The following is a 23,433-nucleotide window of genomic DNA, read 5'->3' as shown; positions in this document are numbered from 1 at the left end:
GCCTTAACCTATTGATCCCCCCAGGCGCCCCCCTCTGAAAAACTTATACCAGAAAAGGAAGAAGAGGGAACATCTGAGAAGTTGGGTCAGAGGAAGGCAGCCCTCAGGGGAGCCCCAATGACTTCATCCTCAGGAAGGTTCTTGCAGAAAGCATCCTCTCCCAATTTTGGCTCCCGTTCTCACACTGGCTGGATACACTGGGCATCTTTTGGCAGCTTGGAGCTTCTTCTGTTTTCAGGCTTATTGGGAGCCCCGTTGCCTTCTTTGTTTTTGCCCACAAATATACGGACTTAAGTCTCAGAGCTATTAGTGGTTTCTTCTGCCCATTCACTTTTTGGGTTTGTTGTGATGTTTTCCCTGGTGGCGAGTGGTACTCAGGTTTGCTCTCTACCTCGTGCTGTCATTTTTTTAAATGGGGAGAGTTAAGGAGATTCGAAAATTATATCACTGCTACTGTTCTCTCAGAATTTTCTCTTGTCTGTTTTTCAGTCTACTGAATCTTGAGTTCCATTCCATTTTGTTCCCATTATTATTTATTAAAAAAATTTTTTTTACCATTTATTAATTTTTGAAAGAGATGGCATGAGCGGGGGAGGGGCAGAGAGAGGGAGACAGAATCTGAAGCAGGCTCCAGGCTCTAAGGTGTCAGCATAGAGCCTGATGTGGGGCTTGAACTCATCAACTGTGAGATCTGTGACCTGAGCTGAAGTTGGATGCTTAACTGACTGAGCCACCCAGGCACCCCTGTTCCCAATTTATTTATTAGGAAATTTGCTCTTAAGTGATCTTACAAGAAATTTGTTGCTGTTATATGTCCCTCTGGTTTTGCTCATCCTCTCTAGTAGATCACTGTGTTCTATTTTGTATATTTGTTGTATAATTTCCTGCTTATGCTTTCCTTAGTTTTCTTTTATTTTTAATTTAAAGTCTTGACTTAAATGTTTAGCTCATTTATTTTCAGTTTTTTCTTTTTAACATAAACATTTAAAGTTATAAATGTTCCTGTAAGTAGTATGTTCACTTTATCTCAGAAGTTTTGATATTTTTCCATTATTTGATCGATTTTCCGGATGCCTGGCTGTAGAACATGTGTCTTTCAGTAGAGCGTGTGACTCTTGATCTGAGTTCTATTCCCTATAACTTGAGTGTAGAGCCTACTTTAAAAGAATATATATGTGTGTGTGTATGATATATTCTAATTTAATTTCCATATGATTGAAGAAAATGGTGTATATGATATTGATTCTTTGGGATTTTTGAGATTTGCTTTGTGGTTTACTTTGTGGCCACTTTTTGTAAATGGTCAGTGGGTGCTTAAAAGGAATATGTGAATTCACGTTCATATAACAGACATAAGGGTCTCATAAGGGTCTGTGTATTGCATGAGATCAAGTAAATTTTTGAGCCTCTATTCTTAAAAAAAATGTTTTTTAATGTTTATTTTGAAGGAGAGACAGAGCATGAGTGGGGGAGGGGCTTAAACACCTGAGTCACCCAGGTTCCCTGAGCTCCTATTCTTTGTCTGCTTGGTTTTGAATTCCTGAAAAAGACTGTGTCTTTTTATAGCAATAACTGATACTTATATGGTATTTACTATATTCCAGGCACTATTTTAAGGGCCTTACATGCATTAACTTACTGTGTTGGTCATTTTTTCCTCAGATCTGTTACTTGTACTTTTTATGTTTTGAGACTGGGTACTTCTTTTTTTTTTTTTTTTAATGTTTTATTTATTTCTAGGAGAGAGAGAGAGAGACAGTGTGAGCAAGGGAGGGTCAGAGAGAGAGGGAGTCACAGACTGAAACAGGCTCCAGGCTCTGAGCTGGCAGTCAGCACAGAGCCCGACGTGGGTCTCGAGCCCACGAACCGTGAGATCATGACCTAAGTGAAAGTCAGACGCTTAACCAACTAAGCCACCCAGGCGCCCCAGAGACTGGGTACTTCTGTCAGTAGGTACCTAACACCTGGTGATTGGAGTCTCTTATCATTTAGTATTGACCTTATTTATCTCTAACAAGATCTTTAACCATAGAGTGCTTCCCTCTCTCCCCACCCTCGAAATTGATGTAATTACATAGACTTTTCCTGTAGTTAATATTAGCTTGGCATGTCCATTTCACCCACCTTTGTGTGTCCTTTTATTTGAAGTGTGTCTCGTAACAGCTTATGAGTGGATTTTGGTTTTACCCAAGAGTAGTGGTCCAGTGTGATAGAGTAAGAGCTTAAAGGCCAGATTGCTTGGGTTTGCATTGTTGCCAGAGTTGTTGATACGTAACCGCTACAATTCTGTACTTGGGGATGGCAGGCATTTTGGCTTCCCTTTATTTAGATTTTAACCTCTCCTCTGGTTGGATGCTCCATATCTGGCCCTTGCTGTCCCAGAGTATACCAGGGATATTTAGGTTCTGATTCTCTTTAGGATTCTGTTTTTACCCTTTCAGTATCGCCTGCCATGTTTCCTTCGTTTCCACTATGTCTTTTTATCTTTTGAAAAATCTATTGGAGTATTCCTAAAGTAGTCACAATAAGACTGCTTACTTATAGGGCTATTTGAAATTAAGTGTAAGCTACAGAAAAAATCTTTGAATAGTACCTGGCACATTAGAAGTGCTTAGAAGGATTTGTTTTTGTTTTCTCATTGATATTTAACTTACACTTTGACTTTTTTTTTAAAAATGTTTTATTTATTTCTGAGAGAGAGAGAGAGACAGCATGAGCAGGGGAGGGTCAGAGAGAGAGGGAGATACAAAGTCTGAAACAGGCTCCAGGCTCTGAGCTGGCTGTCAGCACAGAGCCCGACGCGGGGCTCGAACCCACAAACTGTGAGATCATGACCTGAGCCGAAGTCGGACGCTTAACCGACTGAGCCACCCAGGCGCCCCACAGTTTGACTTTTTAAAGTTTTGGCTATCCTAAAAGTATCCACAGTCTTTCCTGCCTTTTATTTGTCACTATTAATTTTATCATCAGATTTATTTATTTTTTATTTTATAATTCAACCTTTTATTCATTTTTGCATTTTTCTTACACAAGTGATTTGGGGGGATGAAACTTTGGAGAATCTCAATTCTGCACGTCTAAAGTAGTAACAGCATTTAATGGAATTTTAAAATCATTTTCCAGAATGGGATATTCATAATTACACTATATGATAAGTTAAGACTTATACAATTTTCTTTATACTTGAAGAGTATAAGATACTTTCAATGCAAGTAGTTCCTGGGACTGAATTCTATATTTCATGTGGAGAGATTAAAATCTCTATGAAGCAGAACTTCTGGTCTCCATGGGAACCTGATTTTAATTCATTTTTTTAAATTAAAAAGGACATTAATGGTGGTGATGGTCGCACAACAAATGAATATACTTAATGCCATTTGCTAAAAAGCAAAATTCAACTGAGTAAACTTTAAAGATCTTATTGGCTTTATTCAGTGGTTCATGAATTAGGCGGGATCCAGTGTAGCAGACAGAAAGTAGCCCTGAGATGCTGTACGAAAGGAAGACTTGTTTAGGCAGAAGGTGGCAGTTATAGGAGATGAAAAAAGTGAGTTGGTTCCTGCAGGTCACTTTCATTGGAGGAGAGCGGGGGTCTATCAGGAGGGTCACCTAACTAGTCATCGCTGGTTGACTGGCTTAAGCATCCACTTTTGGGGGACTCAAAACTGTATAAGTTTCACACATGATATGGCGCTAAGCATAAGTGACTCCATTTTGCTTCTGAAATTATCTTTTTTTTTTTTTAAATGTTTATTTGAGAGAGAGCGCAAGAGAGAGAGCGCGCGTGCACACAGGTGTGGGAGGGACAGAGAGGGGAATAGAGGATATGAATGGGGCTCCATGCTGTCAGCATAAGCAGGGCTTGATCTTGCAAACCTTGAGATCATGACCTGAGCTGAAGTCGGGCACTTAAGCATCTGAGCCACCCTGGCACCCCTTGAATTATCTTTTTAACACGCTGAACTATACACTTAAAAATGTTTAAAGTGTAAATTTTATATATATTTTACCACAGTTTTAGAAAAGAGAACATTAGTATGTCCATGTCTCACATTGAGGATGAAAGAAGAGGTTCATCAGGTAAAAATCTAAATCTTAAGGGATCATACAGATGGAGTGAGCAGAACATACTGGTGTCACTCATTTCCTAATGGGAATTTTTTTTTAACAGGAAGGAAAAACTGATGCGATGCTCTCAGTGCCGAGTTGCCAAATACTGCAGTGCCAAGTGCCAGGTAAGAATGTTCCTCTGTGTAAGTGAAACCCTAAGTTCGCTGCTCTTTTTTTTTTTTTCTTTAAAGAATTTTTAAAAAAATCTTTATTTTTGAGAGAGGGAGAGTAAGACACAGAGTGTGAATGGGGGCAGGACAGAGAGCGGGAGACACAGAATTGGAAGCAGGCTCCAGGCTCTGAGCTGTCAGCATAGAACCTGATGCAGGGCTTGAACTCATGAACCGGGAGTTCATGACCTTAGCTGAGGTTGGATGCTTAACCGACTGAGCCACCCCGGCGCCCCAGTTCTCTGATCTTAAATTTGTGCTCTGTGATGCCCATTGACCTGTTTCTGTTTCTTCACAATCTTTGATTTATTTTAACTTATTTACCTTCAATTTAAAAATTAATACATGTGTATGGCAAAAAAATCACATATATATGCTCTCTCTCTATAAATTAAATACACAGGATACATATATCACACACAGATGTTCACTCCTGTCTTCGTGTCCTCCTGATCTCAGTCCCAGTGCCCAGGATAATCGCCGTTAAGTTTCTTCTGTGTCTTTGCAGCATTTTCTCATGCAGACACATTCATGTATTTCTCTTCTTTGTTAAAAATCCAGATATGGGTTATTCTTGTATACTTTTATTCTCCTTCTCATTTTATAAACTGCCTAGAGGAACTTTTGGTACCATCCCATTGATTCCCTTATATGAGTGCACCATTGTCACAATTTCCTCAATAAGGAGTACTTAAATTATTTTTGGAGCAAGCCTCTTTTTGTGCACATTTCTGCACACTTCCACAAATTAGTTGTAGGATAAATTCTTCCTAGTTTTATTGATTAGTAAAAGCAAATATGATTTAGGGTTTTTGGTTTTTTTTAATATTTTGTTTATTTCTGAGAGAGAGAGAGAGACAGCATGAGCAGGGGATGTTCAGAGAGAGAGGGAGGCACAGAATCCGAAACAGGCTTCAAGCTGTGAGCTAGCTGTCAGCACAGAGCCTGACGTGGGGCTCGAACCCACGAACCATGAGATCATGACCTGAGCCAAAGTTGGACATTTAATCGACTGAGCCACCCAGGCGCCCCTGGATTTTTAAAGATAGTGCCAAATTGCCTTCCAAGAGTTTAATTTACAGCAGCTGACAGTCTATGAGAATACTGCCGTTAATAGCTTTGAAATTCTTTACAGGATGTATAACTAACATTCAACATAACCTTTTCTTCTAATCTTATGATTAATCATTTCATAAGAAATGTAATTATGCTGTAACGAATTGCATCACAATAAAAAGTCTAATTGGAGGTTTTGTGTCTGTGTCCCTTGCTCTCAACCTTCCACCCATTTTTTTGTTTCTTATTTTGAGGTAGGTGTGTGTGGACACACACACACTCTCTCTCTCTCTCTCCCTCCCTCCCTCCTCCCTCAGAGTTCTGCTTTTCCTTTTACGTCTAAGCCATGCTTATCTGAGGAATTTTTGCTTTATCATTATGATTAGGTATAGTTTTCTGTTTCCTACTGTATTCATTTTTTTCTGGCTTTTGTTTCATTTTTAATAAGGGTGCACGCTGTCCCCAAGGAACACAAAACAAAAACACAAAAATAGAAGGTTAGAAGTAACACTTAGCTAAAAAAAAAAAAAAAAAGGAATGTGAAAAAACGGTTGGGTTATTTTTACCTTCTTTGTAAAGCAAAGATTCTGTCACAGAAGGCTACTAGATTTATGTAAGATTATTAACAATAATAATAAGAAAAAGCAAAAAAAATGAAACCCGTGCTTTTTTTCTACAAGATAAATTCTAGATCGACTGTTTTGTGGTGATGTTATCAAGCTTAAATGTGAACTGAGCTGTGTTTCAGGGAACTTCAAGTTAAGACTGTACTGTACGTAGAACTGATGGGTTACATTCTACTTGACACACATCTTCTGGATGAACTTCCTTTCCGATCTCAGTGACCTAAACATTTACTTTTTTTTCCCCCATTTTTATGAATGTTTTTTCTCCACTGCTCCTTCCCCCTTTTGTAGTACACTCAAAGAAGAAAATCCATTATCTGATTAGAACGAGTAGAGGGGGTTTGGTGGGTTGGTATGTCATTTTGATTCATTATAGTCCATGTACTTTTACCACATATATTACCTGTTTACTGTAACATCAATAATAATGTCATCGTCAGATGTACTGTAGAAAGTAATGGGGAAAGAGCTAGTAAGATGAAAGATACCATATACAAGCCAGCTAGTGCATATGCTTGTATGTGTGTGGGGGATGGGATGTGTGCAGAGGTGGGGTGGGAGTCAGAGATTGGCCAGAACATATGCATTTAAACTGCTCTGTTTAGCTCACCCTTCAGGTACAGAATTAAATGTTGTAATTATTGTGGATTCCTACAAAGCAGCACAAAATTAAATTGACAAACCGAACTATGAACAATAATGAACAGGAGACAGACGCCCTCGGAATGGAAATTGATATGGAGGATGTGAATTTGTAGCATAAAATCTATAATGTATTTACCCTGGAGGGACATAACTTTGGTTCATTATATTAGCATTTGATGTGTGGGGCCGTGGCGTCAGTGAGTTGTCTGAGAGGCTGTGGAGCTTTCCAAGGTATAATGTCCCTCGTGCCCATAAGGATGTTTTCAGTGTCACTGGTTTTCACATTTCATTTTTAAACCGAAAAGTAAAATAACAAGAGTGAATATTTCTTCCAGCTTCCTTTCCATTCCTGCTTCGGTTTTCCAGAGGTAATCTCTGTGTGTTTGTTTTGTGGGTGGAGGATACACACCCCACTGTTAGTCTGTACTTTGTGTCTAGTGTACACAGATATGTATATACTGACTGCTGTGTTCAGTGCTGTTTCCCATCCTGCCCAAAGTATCTTGTCATCAGGGGCTTTGTACACCTGTGTGTATACCTTACCATGTGATGTGTCATACAATGCAAGAGAGGGCTTATCTGTGGGAACCAGTCTTATTTCTCTGTTGTCACTAACAGAACATCACAGGTGATTTTGAGATCAAAGAGGAGGAGCAGGCGAAGTTTTCTTTTATTTCTTCTTTTTTTTTTTAATTTTTATTATTTTCCTATAATTTATTGTCAAATTGGTGTCCATACAACACTCAGTGCTCATCCCAGGCCCTCCTCAGGCCCTCCTCAGGCCCATCACCCACTTTCCCCTCTCCCTCATCCCATCAACCCTCTGTTCTCAGTATTTAAGAGTCTCTTATGGTTTGCCTTCCTCCCTCTCTTTTTTTTTTTTTTCCACCTTCCCCTCCCCCGTGGTCTTCTGTTAAGGTTCTTCTGATCCTTATATGAGTGAGAACATATGATATCTATCTTTCTCTGACTGACTTATTTCACTTAGCATAATACCCTCCAGTTCATCCATGTTGCTTCCAATGGCCAGGTTTCCTTCTTTCTCATTGCCAAGTAGTATTCCATTGTGTATATAAGCCGCATCTTCTTGATCCGTTTGTCAGTTGATGGACATTTAGGCTCTTTCCATGATTTCGCTATTGCTGAACGTGCTGCTATGACCACTGGGGTACATATGCCCCTGTGCATCAGCACTCCTGTGTCCCTTGGGTAAATTCCTAGCAGTGCTATTGCTGGGTCATAGGGGAGTTCTCTTGTTAATTTTTTGAGAAACCTCCACACTGTTTTCCAGAGTGGCTGCACCAGTTTGCATTCCCACCAACAGTGCAAGAGGGTTCCCATTTCTCCACATCCTCGCCAGCATCTAGAGTCTCCTGATTTGTTCATTTCTAAGTTTTCTTTTAAAAAAACATGTTCAAAATTTGCAGTATTGTTATAAAGTAAACCAATTTCAAGCAAATTCACCAATAATTATTTTACCTATGCTGGATTTAATTTGAGTCATAAATGTACATTTCTAATTGAAATAAATGCTGAGCCAAATGAGCAGGGATATTATATCAACTGCAGTTTATACACTTGTAAAAGTACTATATTAGCAGAGACAGGCTCTATTTCATGTTAATAATTATAGACCACTTTAAAAATGTGAATCTTATTTGTGGGTTTACATTTTATGCTTAGTTACAGCATGATTTGACTCATTTTTGATGAATTTCACATTAGTCAACACTTTAACAGGGTGATTAAAAAATTTTTTTTACATATTTTATTTATTTTTGCGGGAGAGAGAGAAGGACGGACAGAGTTTGAGCAGGGGAGGGGCAGAGAGAGATGGAGACACAGAATCCGAAGCAGACTCCAGGCTGTGAGCTGTTAGCACAGAGCCTGACGTGGGGCTCGAACCCAGTAACCACGAGATCATGACCTGAGCCATAGTGGGATGCTTAACTGAGCCATGCAGGCGCTCCTTAATAGGGTGATTTAATAAGTTGCAGTCTAGAATAATATACTCAATACTGGCAATAATGAAGAAAGCCAGTCCCTTAGTTATTTCGTAAATAGTTCTGTGTCAGGCTTCAGACTGATAGGACATGCATCGAGTGTTCTGTAGAGAAGTGGGCTCACATCTATATTGTAAATAAAAAGAGAATACTGTGTGAAGGTTGAAATTATATGTTCCTATTTAAGTTTTTGACTTGTGCAATGTCTGGGGCCCTAAGCTTGTCTTTGCTCACTTTACGTTGACCTGCTGCGTAATCCCATCAGCTCCCACACCATCGGTTGGCATCTGTATATTAATCTTCCTCTAAACTCCCATCTCCAGCGCCCTGCTTTCTCTCCTCCACCAGCTGCGTACCTTACGGGGTATGTCTGCATGATGCACCAACGTCTCAAACGCCCTGTAGCTGGACCTGAGTGCGCTTGCTTCGCCCAAACCTGCCTTTCCAGTTTCAGTGAATAATGTCACCAATTCCCCGGCAGGTTGAGTTTCCAGGGCGTCGTTGTCTTTGGCTCATTTCCTTTCTTGGCCCCATTCCCGGTTAATCACTCTGTCCTGCTGATTTTACCACCTGATGATCTAAACTGGCCCCTTCTCTCTAGCTTCTCTGCCACCACTCGTGTGCATCTCACTGTCGCCTCCCTCCTCGATTGTCGCCTCTGTGCTCCTGCCGGCTCCTTTTCTGTTTTCCACTCAGGAACCAGAGTGACTGTTTTATTCCATAGTGGAGCCATGATCTGTTACCCGCCTGCAGAAAGCCCTGGCCTCTTCCTCAGGATGAAGTTCAACTTTGGGGACTTGGCTACACTTTTACTTCTGGGCCTTTGGCTACATGAGTCCTTGGGCTTGGACTCAGACCTGGCCTCCTAACTATTGAACTCCAAGGACTTATCTGTTATGACCCAGGTTAAATGTCACTCCCTTCTTTCCTAAACTGAGACTAGTTTGTGTCTCTCCTTTTTCATACAGAAATTATCTTAATTATTGGTTTAGTTGCGTGTTTCTTCAGTTAGAAGGCCAGGTTCACTGTGGGGTGGGGGTGCTCCCTGCATTTTTCTGCTGCAGATGGAGTGTAAGTGGCTGAGTAAATGAATGAATACATTCATGAGTGATACTTGGTTCAAATTAGATTTTAAGACATTACATTATCTTTATATAATCTGTCCATAGTAGTATCTCTTTTTATTTTTTTAGTTGAGATACAGACATATAACATTGTGTTAGGTTTAGGTGTACAGCATAATGAGGTGATATATGTGTATATTGTGAAGTGATCATCACAATAAGTTTAGTTAACATCTATCATCACGTATAATTATAAGCTTTTTTCTTGTGATGAGAACTTCTAAGATTTACCATCTTAGTAAGTTTTAAAATAAATACAGCGATTATTAGCTATAGTCATCATCCTGTATATTATATCCTCAAGGCCTATTTTACCTTGTAATGTGATATTTGTACATTTTGACCACTTGCACTCATTTCTGTCACCCTGTACTCCCTGCCTCTGGCAACCACTGATCTGTTCTCTGCATCTGAGTTTGGTTCTTTTTACATTCTCCATATAAGTGAGCCAAGGAAATATTTCTTGAGCCATCTGTGTAGGCATTAGTGATTGACTGCCTGCTCTGGTATATAAGGGAATTTAGCTCACGTACATCAGCATCTACTTCCTCTCTCTCTTCTTACATAGTTCTCTGAGAACCTTCCTCATCCAGTTTATCCAGTAGATATTTATTGAGTAGCTATTAGCTGGTCCCTGTTCTAAGTTTTCTGGGTATTGGCGTGGTGGGCAATTAGCAGTGACCAAGTAAACAAGATCCTGGCTTTCATAAAGTTTGCGTTGTAGAGCGAGGAGACAGATAATGTTAAATACCCACCCACAATTATATGAGTGAGTGTGATTTGGGTGAGCCCGAGCTCACCATTGAATGGGTAATTACAGAAGGACTTCCTGTAGAGATGACATTTGACCTGGGATCTAATTGACAACAAAAGTAGCCATCCATGGAAAGATCTAGAACAGATTTTTTACATAAAAGGGACAGCAGATATAAAGGAACTGAAGCAGGAACAAACTTCTCATGTTAGAGGAATAAAAAGGAATTGAATAATACTGGATAGACTTTACATTTGTCCAAACCCATAGACGGTACAACATCAAGTGTGAACTTGAATGTTCACTATGGACTTTGAGTGATGATGTGTCACTGTAGGTTTATCAGTTGTAACAAATGCGCCATCTGGTGAGGATGTTGATATATGTGCAGTGGTAGGAAGTATATGGGCAGCCTCTGTACTGTCCTCTCAGTTTTGCTGTGAGCTTGAAACTGCTCTAGAAAATTTGTCTTAGGAAAAAAAAGGCAGTTGGGGGTGGGGCTAGTGAGTTAAGATATGAAGGACTTGATTATGGATTTATCTATTGATTTACTTAGGAAATATTAGTGTCAACACCAGGATCTATCCATCTTTCTTCTTCCCTCCCTCTCTTTTTCTTTCTTTCTTTCTTTCTTTCTTTCTTTTTCTTTCCCTCCCTCCCTCCCTCCCTCTTTTTTCTTTTCTTTTCTTTTCTTTCTTTTTTTATGTTTATTTATTTATTTTGAGGGACAGAGGGAGTGAGCATGAGTGGGGTAGGGGTAGAGAGAGAGAGGAAAAGAGAGAATCCCAGTCGGGCTCAGGCTGACAGCACTGATGCAGGGCTCTATCCCACGAACCATGAGATTATTACTGAGCCAAAATCAAGAGTTGGATGCTTACCTGACTGAGTCACCCAGGTGTCCCAGCACCAGGACTTTTGTAGGCTCTGGTACAATATTATTGAAAAAGATACAGAAAGCCCTTGGCCAGTGAAGTTTACATATTCCAGGTGAGACAGATAATAAATTAATAAAGCAATATGTGGGGGCGCCTGGGTGGCTTAGTCGGTTAAGCGTCCGACTTTTGCTTAGGTCATGATCTCGCGGTTCGTGGGTTCGAGCCCCGCGTCGGGATCTGTGCTGACTGCCAGCTCAGAGCCTGGAGCCTGTTTCAGTCTGTGACTCCCTCTCTCTCTGACCCTCCCCTGCTCATGCTGTCTCTCTCTCTCTCTCCTAGAAATAAATAAATAAAAGCCATTAAAAAAAATAAATAAATCCCAGGAAGTCAAGAATAAAAAAAAAAATGAAGCAATATGTGATATTATCTTTATGCCTAAAATAAAGGAAAGAGAAAATGATAGCGATTGGGAGGCTGTTTTGTTTTTGCGTGTCTGTATGTGTACTCAAACATGTATACATATACTGTAAATATATCTATATATCATATACATTTTTAGAGAGAGACATAGGTATATCTATATAATTTAGAAAGGGGTTTGTCTCTCTATCTACTAATCTGTAATCTGTCTATCCATCTGTCGATCTAAAACCTGTCAGGAGTGGCATTTGAGTCAAGTTCTGAAAGAAGCAATCAAGACATACCAAGATTAGGAGAGAGTTTCAGGCCGGATGCACATCAAATGTAAAAGCAGGAGTGAATATGCTGTTTTCAAGGAAGGAAAAGAAGACCAGATGGTAGACCAGAGGAGGTGAATCAGAGAGTTGTAGGAGATAAAATTGGAGAGATGAGAAGGTCCAGGTTATGATAAGGCCTTTATATGCTGTGGTTAAAATATGCATTTTGTTCTGTATGTGATAGGCTGCTACTGTAGGATTCTAAGGGAGGAGGATCAATATGATGGTATGATTGAGATTTTAAAGGGACCTTTCTGACTGCTGTGGGGATAGGTTATGCGGGGGTGGAAAGGTAGGGAATGAAAAACCAGCCAGGAGGTTCTTACAGTAGTCTGGTCACCATATGATGGTGGCTAGGACTGTAGTAATGGCAGCAAAGAGACTCTGTTAGATTTGGGGTATGTTTTGAAGGAAGCACTGACTGAATTTGCTCATGCATTCATTCATTCATTCATTCACTCACTCAAATTGAGAACTCAGTATATGCAAGGCACTGATCTAGTCAAAAGCTTGGATGGCTTGGAGTAGCGTGGTAGCAGTGAGGTGGTAATGATTGGATTTGAGACATATTTTGAAGGTGTAGGTGAAAGTTTGCCAATAGGTTCGATGTTGGAGGTGAGTCAGAAAGAATAGTCAGAGGTGACTTCTAAATTTCTGGCCTGAGCAACTTCAGAGGAATGGTGGTGCCATTTTCTGACCCATGGAATTCTGAGAGAAGAGTTGGTTCGGAGAGGAGAAGTCTAGTGTACAGGTTTTGAGTTTGTGCCTGTTGAGCACACACGTGGAGACGTTGCATAGGCAGCTGGTATGGTTGTGTGGAGCTCAGAGGAGGGGATGGGGCGGCGTGAAAAAATAGAAGGGGAATGAATATAGGATAGGGAGGGAGAGAAGAATCAAGAAAGACTCCTTGGTTTTTGGATTTGGTAACTGGGGAGATGATGACCCCATTTATGACATGGGGAAGGCTGTATAAGAGACTCAGGTGGGGAAAATCTACTTTGGCCATGTTGGTTTGGGATTAACTATTACACATCTGTTAGAGCCAATTTCCCCTTCTCGTATTTATAACTTTAAACAATATAGGCAAGCCTTTATTTATGTTGTGTAGTGTCCCTTATCCGTAGTTTCCCTTTCTGCATTTCTAGTTATCTGATGTCAGGTGCAACTTAGAAATACTAAATGGAACCTTCCAGAGGTAAACAGTTCATAAGTTTTAAAAGCTGCGGACTGTTCTGAGTAGTGTGGTGAAATCTCACACTGTCCCAGCTGTTCCTCTTGGTCCCATGGGGCACATGACCCATCTCTTTGTCTAGCATGTTCTTAGTGTCTACACTACCTGCCTGTTAGTCATATGTATAGGGTTTGGTGCCGTCCACAGTTTCAGGCTTTCATGGAAGTCTTGGAATGATCCCCCCAGGACAAGGGGGACTTACTGTATAGACAGTGTCCTCCATCCCTACTGTTAAAGGTGAAGATACTAGTATTCCCACTCACCCTCTGTCCCTTATCCTTCTATTTCCAATAAGTTGCCACTTATACCTTCACTTTTGTCAAGATTAATATTTATATTCTGTTCTGGAGCACAAAATTAATTCCTGTCGATTAATTGGTTCTAAAAGTTCAAAATTGGGGCGCCTGGGTGGCTCAGTTGGTTAAGTGACCCACTTTCGGCTCAGGTCATGATCTCACAGTCTGTGGGTTCGAGCCCCACATTGGGCTCTGTGCTGACAGCTCAGAGCCTAGAGGCTGCTTTAGATTCTATGTCTCCCTTTCTGTCTGCCCCTCCCCCTTCACCCTCTGTCTCTGTCTCTCAAAATCAAATAAAGACATTAAAAAAATAAAAGTTCAAAATCCATAAACAGGTATAATAAGTGATTTTGAAAATTCCACTGTATAGATTTATATTCAATGAAGTTTCATTCAAAGACCCACAGATTGATAGCTGACTGAAAATTATATGGAAATGCAGAACATTTAAACCGAGTCCTTTACGTAAGAGGAGAGCAAAGTTGGAGGATTTAGACCACCTGATTTAGAGACGTGCTCTAAAGCTACATAGTGAAGAGAATATAGTACCAGTGTTAGGACTGACGCATAGAGCAATGAATAGATTAGAGTCCAGAAATAGACGCTGTTTTCTTTCATGTGATAGTCAGGTGCGGTCACAAGATGGGACCCGGAGGCTCAGGAAAACAAAATCTCTTCTGCTAGGTGCTAGGACAGGAGGCTTGGGTTTCCATCCAGGGGCACGTGCAGAGCCCTCACCCTAGTCCGGAGGAAGGTGGGTTCAAGGAGGATGCTAAGGCCGGAGCCTTTGGTAGGCTTTCTGCGGGAGGGGCAAGGCGGAGTAGGCCAAGCCTTCTAGGGCTGCCTGTTTGAACAATTCCTGAGGGTTTTGGATTATAGGCATGGTCTCTAGTTGCCTGGTACTTGGGTCCAGTTACTCTAGGACTTTTAGCAGAGAGCAGAGGTAGGGCTCTGGATTGGTTAGTTTGCATGTCATAGGCACCCTCCCTGCTGAGCTCTTTGCTTCTGTAAGAATTGGCTAAGGAGTTGTATCCATAATTTATTTAAAATATTTACAACTTGGGGCGCCTGGTGGCTCAGTCCCTTAAGCCTCTGATTTCGGCTCAGGTCATGATCTCGCAGTTGATCGGTTCAAGCCCCCATTGGGCTCTGTGCTGACAGCTCAGAGCCTGGAGCCTGTTTCAGATTCTCTGTCTCCCTGTCTCTCTGCCCCTCCCCTGCTCGTGCTCTGTCTTTCAAAAATAAATAAACATTAAAAAAGTGTGTCTGACTCTTGACTTTGGCTCAGGGTATGATCTCACAGTTCATAAGACTGAGCCTGCATAGGGCTCTGTGCTGAGCGTGAAATCTGCTGGGGATTCTTTCTCTCCCTCTCCTGCTGTCCCTCTCTCCCACCCATGCGGACTCTCTCTTTCTTTCAAAAAATAAAAATAAAAAAATAAAATAGAATGTTTGCAACTCTGTAAGATAGGTTTGATTTGAATGGCCAGTAAGATATACAGTAAAGAATACTCAACTTCATTAGTCATCAGAAAAATGAAAATTAAAACCACATTGGGATCCTTTACACACCCATTAGACAGAGTCCAGTGCAGAGTGCAGACAGGATGTGGATACCTCATGTTCTGCCGGTGGGAGTGAAAATATAGAACTGCTTTGGAAAAGTTTGGTAGTTTCTAAAAATGTCAAGTGTACACTTAACACATAAACCCACAGCCCTGCTCCCAGGTGGAAGATGCACATGCATGCGTGCGTGCACACACACACACGAACACACACACACTGTGTATGCACACAATTAGCTGTAAGAAAGAAAGAATGAACTACTGCTACCCGAGGCAACGTGAGTGAAATGTTTCTGAGGAAACATTACACAGAGAGAGTAAAGCCAGACTGAAAGAGGGAGTGCTCTTCTGGAATGGGCACAGCTCATGGCTAATGACGGCGACCAGATCATTGCTTACCAGGGTTGGAGGGCTCTGATGGAAAGGGAAACAAAGGAACTTTGTGGGGTAATGACAGTTTCTTTCTTAAGTTGGGTGTTGTTACAAGGATGTGTATATATATTTGTCAGAACTTGTCAAGCTATACTCTTTAAATTGGTACGTTTTATTGTAAATGATAGCTCCATAAATTGTTTTAAAAATACTGCTTACTGCATAGCAGTATTTAAGTGTGCATAGATGTCATTTCCTCCTCTGTAATAAGGGGTCACAGGCTTTACACCGCTTGAAGAGTGAGATTGGTGCTGAGACAGCCATTGTGGGAGGCTGAGTGTGGGGTGGAAAGACCCAGTAGAAGACTGAAGTGACTGCATCAGAAACCGTAGCATCGAATTCAGCTAGATCTCGATTTTGACCTCCTCTGTTTCCTCACAGTCATCCCAGTAGCAAGGAGGTATTTTGAGACTTTGGTATAGAGACTTTTGGTTAAGTCTCTCTTTTCCAGCTACTTTTCAGTCCCTTTCTGTGCCCGCATTTACTCATGCTCCTGAGTCCCGGCTGGAGTTCTCCTTGGCAGGTGGTGCCCTCTCAGAAAAGACTCAGAAGGTAACTGCCCTTTAAGGCGGCCTCTGCTGCCCTGTTTCTGCAGCCTGTCTTATCCCCGCTTTCTGACTCCTAGAAATGACGTTAAACTCCTCATTCATTGATGGCTCTTCTGCTCTACTTTGGGAGTTAAAAAGCTGATGCTAACTTGTGCTGGGGAGATAAGATACATGTGCTCCATTGCCATGTTCAGCTAGAACACAGTGCTGACTTTCTGATCAGCATGGAGGTTTCTTTCAAAGAAGATTGGAAGTCTGTAGAAGTGAGTGAATTATTTTGCCTTTCTAGATAAGATATATCAATTAGGCCATTCCATCTTGATATGATCTCTCACTAGATCAGAGGCTGGCAAACTTTTTTTATTCTGTAGTGGTCCAGGTGATAAATATTTTACTCTTTGTGGGTTATAGATTTCTTGTCAAAACTATTCAACTCTGTCATCATAGTGTGAAATGAGGGAGTGTAAACTATGAGTATGGCTATGTTTCAATAAAACTTTACAAAAGCAGGTGGCAGAATGGATTTGACCTGAATCCTACACCGGATGATCACTGACTGACTTTGGGGGCACTAATATTACTATTTTCCATATGGTTCCTCACTTAACCAAGAAACTGTAATTTCCATTTTCCCAAGAAATGATACTTTATTTTTGTTTCTTCTGTCAACTTGATGCCCTACAACCATTTTCCTGCCTCACTCCATCTTTATATATGGCTCTGTCTAATTTGATTAAGGCTAGTGGGAAGGTCTAGGTTTGATATGGCATGCAGTAAGCTTTTAAAGTGATAAGTCTAACGTCTATCACTAGGTCTCTCGCGTGCCGTAAGGAGATTTTATGCAAGATTTTAATCAATACCTGTCAGTTAGCTGTAGCTTGTTAGACACCTGGCTTAGCTTTCCCGTTTTCCTTTCTCAGATTCCGGCTTTTCAGATCTTCATGTATCTGTCAACTGGCAGCTCAATACTAGACTACTTTTGAGGCATGAAGATGGAGATATTGTTTATTTGCTATTAAATGGTCTGTGAGTGATTGGAAAACTGTTGGGTCTCTTTTCTGCAAGTTGCAGGGCAACTCAAATATCCTAAGTTTTGTTCATAGGAAATCTCTGTAAATATTGGTTGTGAGTGGAATGAATCATGAAAACATGGCAAAAAAACCGTAACAATCTTCCACACAGAAGGTGTTCAGTTAGTGGTAGTAATGAAAAAACACATTTGTTGAATAAATGGCTGAAAAGAATTCTCTTTCTTTTTGTACATTTTATTTTATTTTATTTATTTTTTTAATGTTTTTATTTATTTCTAGGAGAGAGAGAGTGTAATCAGGGGAGGGTCAGAGAGAGAGGGAGTCACAGACTGAAACAGGCTCCAGGCTCTGAGCTGGCAGTCAGCACAGAGTCCGACGCGGGGCTCGAACCACAAACCGCGAGATCATGACCTAAGCGAAAGTCGGACGCTTAACCGACTAAGCCACCCAGGCGCCCCTTTATTTTATTTTAAATATTTTTATTTATTTCTAGGAGGGAGAGAGAGAGACAGCGTGAGCAGGGGAGGATCAGAGAGAGAGAGGGAGTCACAGACGGAAACAGGCTCCAGGCTCTGAGCTGGCAGTCAGCACAGAGCCCGACGCGGGGCTCGAACTCACAAACCACGAGATCATGACCTAAGCGAAAGTCGGACGCTTAACCGACTAAGCCACCCAGGCACCCCTCTTTTTGTACATTTTAAGCGAATTTCTTCATCCTTTAATGATCCAAAATTTGAGGAAAATACTGTTCCAAATTTTCAGCTCTATGTAAGCCATATGTGGACAGGTGTCAGACCTGTTTTGACATAATTCATAATTCAGATATCTGTTCCTATGGATTTTACTGAATCATAGATTTTACAATTGAGAAGCTGCCTTAGACATTACTGAGTCCAGTTTCTTACAGAATGAATGTCTGGTGAGCCCAGATCATGAATTAGAGGTTTTACTGAAATTCTCTGTGTGTTGTTATACTTTATACCACACGAAGTGAGCTGCCCTAAGATGAGTATTTACTGTAACCAAAATCCAGGGTTTAACAGTATGTTTTTAAAGTTTATTTTGTATTTATTTTGAAGAGAAAGGTGGTGAGTGTGAGTTGGGGAGGGAGAGAGGCAGAGAGAGGGGAGAGGGAGACTCCCAAGCAGCCTCTGCAAAATCAGCATGAACGTGGGGCTTGAACCCATGAACCATGAGATCATGACTTGAGCCAAAATCAAGAGTTAGACGCTTAATTGAAGGAACCATCCATTGGCTCCCAGTGTTTAACAGTATTTAAATAGGTTATTGAGCTGTAGTGATGGTATCCAAGGAGGGGAGGGTAGTATCATAGTAGCGCAAAGGCTATTTTTTGTAAGAAAGTAGAAATAAACTGATTTTCTCTTTCTGTTTTAACATCTCATCAATCCTCTTCGTTAGTAATCAGGACCAGGTCAAATTGGCTGCGAAAGAGTTTGGAGTTCTGCTGTCCTTTCCTTCCTTTGGATGGCCTTAATTTTAAATGGTCAATGATAAATATATAGTAAGTTATATCCTTTCTAAATGGTACTAACTTTAGAAGAAATCATCAGATGTCTATCAAACATCTGGTAAACGCAAGATATACCTAATTGGTAGTACACTTGTTTTAAAAATAATGGTTGTTAGTGAAGAGAACTTGATAAAACAGTTTACTGAGTAAGTCTTTACATTACTAAAGGTTTCATTGAAGCATTTTTTAGCATTTAAAAATTAATACAAATAAGCTATTCTTTGAGTTATAAGCAGATTTTCCAAAATATTTTTAAAGTGTTTATTGAACAGTAATTTTGCTCCCTCTTTCATATAAAAATGCTTCTCCCTGAATCACAGTTACTAGACATAAGAAAGATAATTATTTCTGCTATTATTTGTAAATATAATAACATGATATTTGTAGAAAATTCAAAACACTATTAGGACAGAATAAGGAGAAAGGCAAAAATAGCTTTTTCTTTTAGGAAAAGCTGAAAAATTATTACCATTTCAGTTAAAAAAATGTTTATTTTGAGAGAGAGACAGAGCGTGTGTGAATGAGCAGGGGAGGGTCAGATAGAATCATGAGCAGGCTTTATGCTGTCAGCACAGAGCCTGATGTGGGGCTCAATTCCGTGAACAGTGAGCTCGAGACCTTAGCTGAAATCAAGAGTTGGACGCTTAACTGACTGAGCCACCCAGGCGCCCCACCAGTCATTCAAGTTTTTAAACAAATGTATATAATGAGCATTTTTACACTTATTTCTGTATATCAGTTAACATTTGGTGGGATTAAGTGTATTGTAAATATTATTTGTATACCGATAGTATGCACATTAACAATTTTGTTGTTCATTACCATACATACACCCATGAGAAAGATTAGAGAACCTTACGGTTCTACTGATCACACTGGAGTGCTCTAGACTGTGGACCCTAGACCCTTCCAAATGCTGGTGCTTTTGTCATCGTTAGGACACTAAGGGACCCGCCTTTCTTCCCTTCTTTCTATTAGCATGCCTTCGATCCTTGGTGTGGGATGTCTTGTTCATTTATTTTTTTCTTTACTTTTTAGAAAGCATGAATTTCCTATTCATGTCCTTGGCCCCTTTCTTTCTTTCTTTCTTTCTTTCTTTCTTTCTTTCTTTCTTTCTTTCTTTCTTTCTTTCTTTCTTCCTTCCTTCCTTCCTTCCTTCCTTCCTTCCTTCCTTCCTTCCTTCCTTCCTTCCTTCCTTCCTTCCTTCTTTCTTTTTTATTAATTGAAATATTCATCCTTTATTTTGTTAGGACCTCCTTTTATTTTAGAGACATTTAATACTGTCTTTCTACACATTGTAGACTTTGTTTTCCTGGTTTGACCTTTATCTTTAAACCTTGCTTGTGGTATTAGGCTTGTTCTTCCTGATATACAAGAGTTATTTATTTGTAATGTAGTTTCATATGTACTTCTTTTCCTTTTTGGGTTTTATGTCTTGCTTAGAAACACTTTCCCCACTTTAATATTATAAAATATTCATTCCTATAGGACTGTATAATAGTTTAATAAGTATAGAAAAGTACTTTTTTGTTTCTTCTGTTAGTATATACAGTGGCCTTTTTGATTTAGTCTAGATCGGTGGTTTTTCAAACTTAGGTACCCATGGAATCACCATTAGTGAATAAAAAGAATTCAGATACCTGATCCTGTCTCGTTACTACTGTCACATTCTCTGCGGTTGTCCTAGGCTGTGTACTTAAATATACATTTTTATGTATGTGTGTGCTGGGTAGCATTGTTCTAATCTGCAGTTTTGAGCTTTCACACACCTAACTCTGGCTTTTTATAATAATTTTTTTTTTGGTCCTCTTTATCTTGAAATGAAATTCCATAGTACATACAATCTACCTCATTACATATTTTTAAAATTCACTATCAATAGAATTCCATAACTTGATGTAAAGGAGAAGGAAAAGGACAATAACTTATAATAAACTAATATATTTTATATTATAGAAGTCATATACTTGCGTCTCTACAGAGTCACCTGGGAAAGGGAAGTACAAAATTCAGGATCAGAAAATGTGTATTCTTGCTTACTCCGAATACCACTTGTGGTGTTGCCTTCACTGATACACTTTCATAAAATATTAAATAACTAGCTAAAGTTCCTAATGCAATCTTTCCTTGATTTACCTAGAAAATTCAGTGCTATCAAGGCTGTGTAGAAACTAGCTTTTCATTTTATTATGTGAGACAGGGCTTAGTTCCAGGCTCAGATAATTATAAACAAGTTTGTCCCCTCTGTAGAATGTTTGATTGGACTGTTAAAAGCCATCTTGGGTTTGGAACGATGCTTCATTGTGTGGAATTATCCTGTACAGCGTCCCTGATTCCTGGCCACTAAGTGCCCCTGGTGCCCACCAAGCATCCTAACAAATAAACACCTCCATAAGTTTCCCATACAAACTCCAGATTAGGGTTATTCCCATTTGCAGCTACTGGTTTATTTGTTTGTTTATTTGTTTATTTTAGCGAGAGAGCAAGCACACATGTGCAGGGTAGGGGCGGGGTTGGGGGGGGGTGGGAGAATCTTAAGCAAGCTCCTCACTCAGTGTGGAGCCCAATGCAGAGCTCAGTCCCAGGACCCTGGGATCATGACCTGAGCTGAAATCAAGAGTCGGACTCTCTGGGGCGCCTGGGTGGCTCAGTCGGTTAAGTGTCGACTTTGGCTCAGGTCACGATCTCACGGTTTGTGGGTTTGAGCCCCATGTCAGGCTTTGTGCTGAACGCTGTTCAGAGCCTGGGGCCTGCTTCAGATTCTGTGTCTCCTCTCTCTGCCCCTCTTCACTCATGCACTGTCTCACTCTATCTCTCAAAAATAAATAAATGTTAAAAAAAAAAAAAAAAGAGTTGGACTTTCAACTGACTGAACCCCCCAGGCACCCTAGGAGCTACTGGCTTAGTTAATGTTCTGAATCAATATACATACTATCAAATATAAAAATATAGAGATCCTGAAGTTATTTTTTGATTCGTTCATTTACCAGTACATGGAATCGAGTCATAGATATCTTCATTTCCTTTTTTCCATCTAAGACTCTTTTTTACCATTATCTTTGTCTTAATGCAGTATTTAATTTCCTTTGTCTTCCATGCTAATTTGTGCTTATTGTACATCATTGTTAATTTTCAACTATGAGAACAGAAAACATTAGAGCCAGTATTGTGAACAAAATCTTAATTACATCCTGTATTTCAGTAATGGAAAAAGGTAGGAAAAAGTAAATCATGAAGGTTGTCTTTGAGAAACTGGCAGATGTATTATGTGCTGTTGAGGTCTAGATCAAGATTAAAGTTTGTAGAGTGAAGATAATGCCTAAGGTTTTTGTAAGATTGTTCAGTTTTGCTTCATAGTCAAATGCAGTTTCTTACAAGATTGCTTTGTTAGCCTTTGCTGTGGTTCGCCTGTGTTAGTGAGCCTCATGGTAAGATGTGATGGTGAAGCTGAACAATAAAGCCTAATAGTTAATGTTTTAAAAACATGGTTTTTAAATATAGTAAGAAACGAAGTAGACTGTAACGTTGACACTGTGCTCTAGACCATTTTTAAGTGGTATGGTTGCTTTCTGTGTTTATATAGATTTGATTTGGCTTCTAGATGAAAAGAATGAATGTCTTTTTGCTGAAGAAATGGGGAATTACACATGTTCTCTTGTGTTTTCACCTGCAGCAGTCTAGGGATAGTCTTAAGAAACATCCTGTTTTGTTTCTAATTACTTTTGAGAACTAAGAGCTCAATATTAATTATGCCAAAGACCTAAAGTTGTTTTGACAAGAATTCTCCAAAATTTGGATGTTTAATTCTAAATAATGTCACCTAACAGTTCAACTGGTTTGTTACCTAGGGGTACATTTTGTAGCTACTTCACGCTGGTAAGCTGTCAGGAGACTGAACTGCTCTGAAGGTAAAGGACTTACATATGATCTCTTGTACTAGCAAGTGTTGATTAAAATCTGCTCTTAAGATCTTTTGGTCCAAATGATCTCAGCCTTATTTTGTTAGGTGCAGTCCTTGGTCATCCAGACCCTTGCTGAGGCTTTGAATAGGGCTAAGTGCTCTCTCAGAGACCCATTGGCACATGTGGTTCATTCCTACCCACGTGGCCAATGAGGGCATCCGTCAGGCTTCTCCACCTTCAGTACTAAATGAAAACTCTTCCACCAAAGTCACGGTTCTCCCTTCAACCAAAAAGAAAAAAATATCAGTACTCTAGTTTCCTGTCAGTGTGAATGATCATGAATTTGTCTGCTACACCTACTCTCAGTCAGAGACCACATGAAGGAAAGTAGATAGTTAATATATCACTAATTTAGTACATCTGAGTCCACATATACCAACCTAACTTCCCAAAGGATGGCAGTAACAATCATGGGAAACTTGTGTGTTAACTAATTTATGCAAGTTTCTTTACTGCAGAGCTTTTTAGAAAACTAAACTTCTCACAAACTAAATTATTTCAAATCTCTAAGTGGGGTGTACGTTATGTAGCATTTTTCAAACTTATTTGACAGTGGAACCATGTTTTCTTAAACATTTATTTTTGGGAGACAGAGAATGTGAGCAGGGGATGGACAGAGAGAGAAGGCGACACAGAATCTGAAGCAGGCTCCAGGCTCTGAGCTAGCTGTCAGCACAGAGCCTGATGTAGGACTTGGACCCATGAACCATGAGATCATGACCTGAGCTGAAGTTGGA

The 23,433-nt window shown here is 40.0% G+C and overlaps 1 protein-coding gene across 1 annotated transcript in view; it reads left to right on the top strand.

The window, feature by feature from the left end:
• SMYD3 (SET and MYND domain containing 3) overlaps positions 1 to 23,433 on the top strand; it is a 695,636-nt gene that overhangs the window by 152,032 nt on the left and 520,171 nt on the right. Inside the window, exon 2 of the mRNA XM_039237506.1 lies at positions 4,172 to 4,235. Coding sequence (XP_039093437.1) covers positions 4,172 to 4,235 — 64 coding nt within the window. The remainder of the gene's footprint in view (positions 1 to 4,171; positions 4,236 to 23,433) is intronic.

The sequence above is a fragment of the Hyaena hyaena genome, unplaced genomic scaffold, assembly GCF_003009895.1.
Source record: "Hyaena hyaena isolate Hyena2069 unplaced genomic scaffold, ASM300989v1 scaffold_127, whole genome shotgun sequence".
NCBI lineage: Eukaryota > Metazoa > Chordata > Mammalia > Carnivora > Hyaenidae > Hyaena > Hyaena hyaena.
The sequence above is the reverse complement of the archived record's forward strand: the minus strand, read 5'-3'. Positions and strand labels throughout refer to the sequence as shown.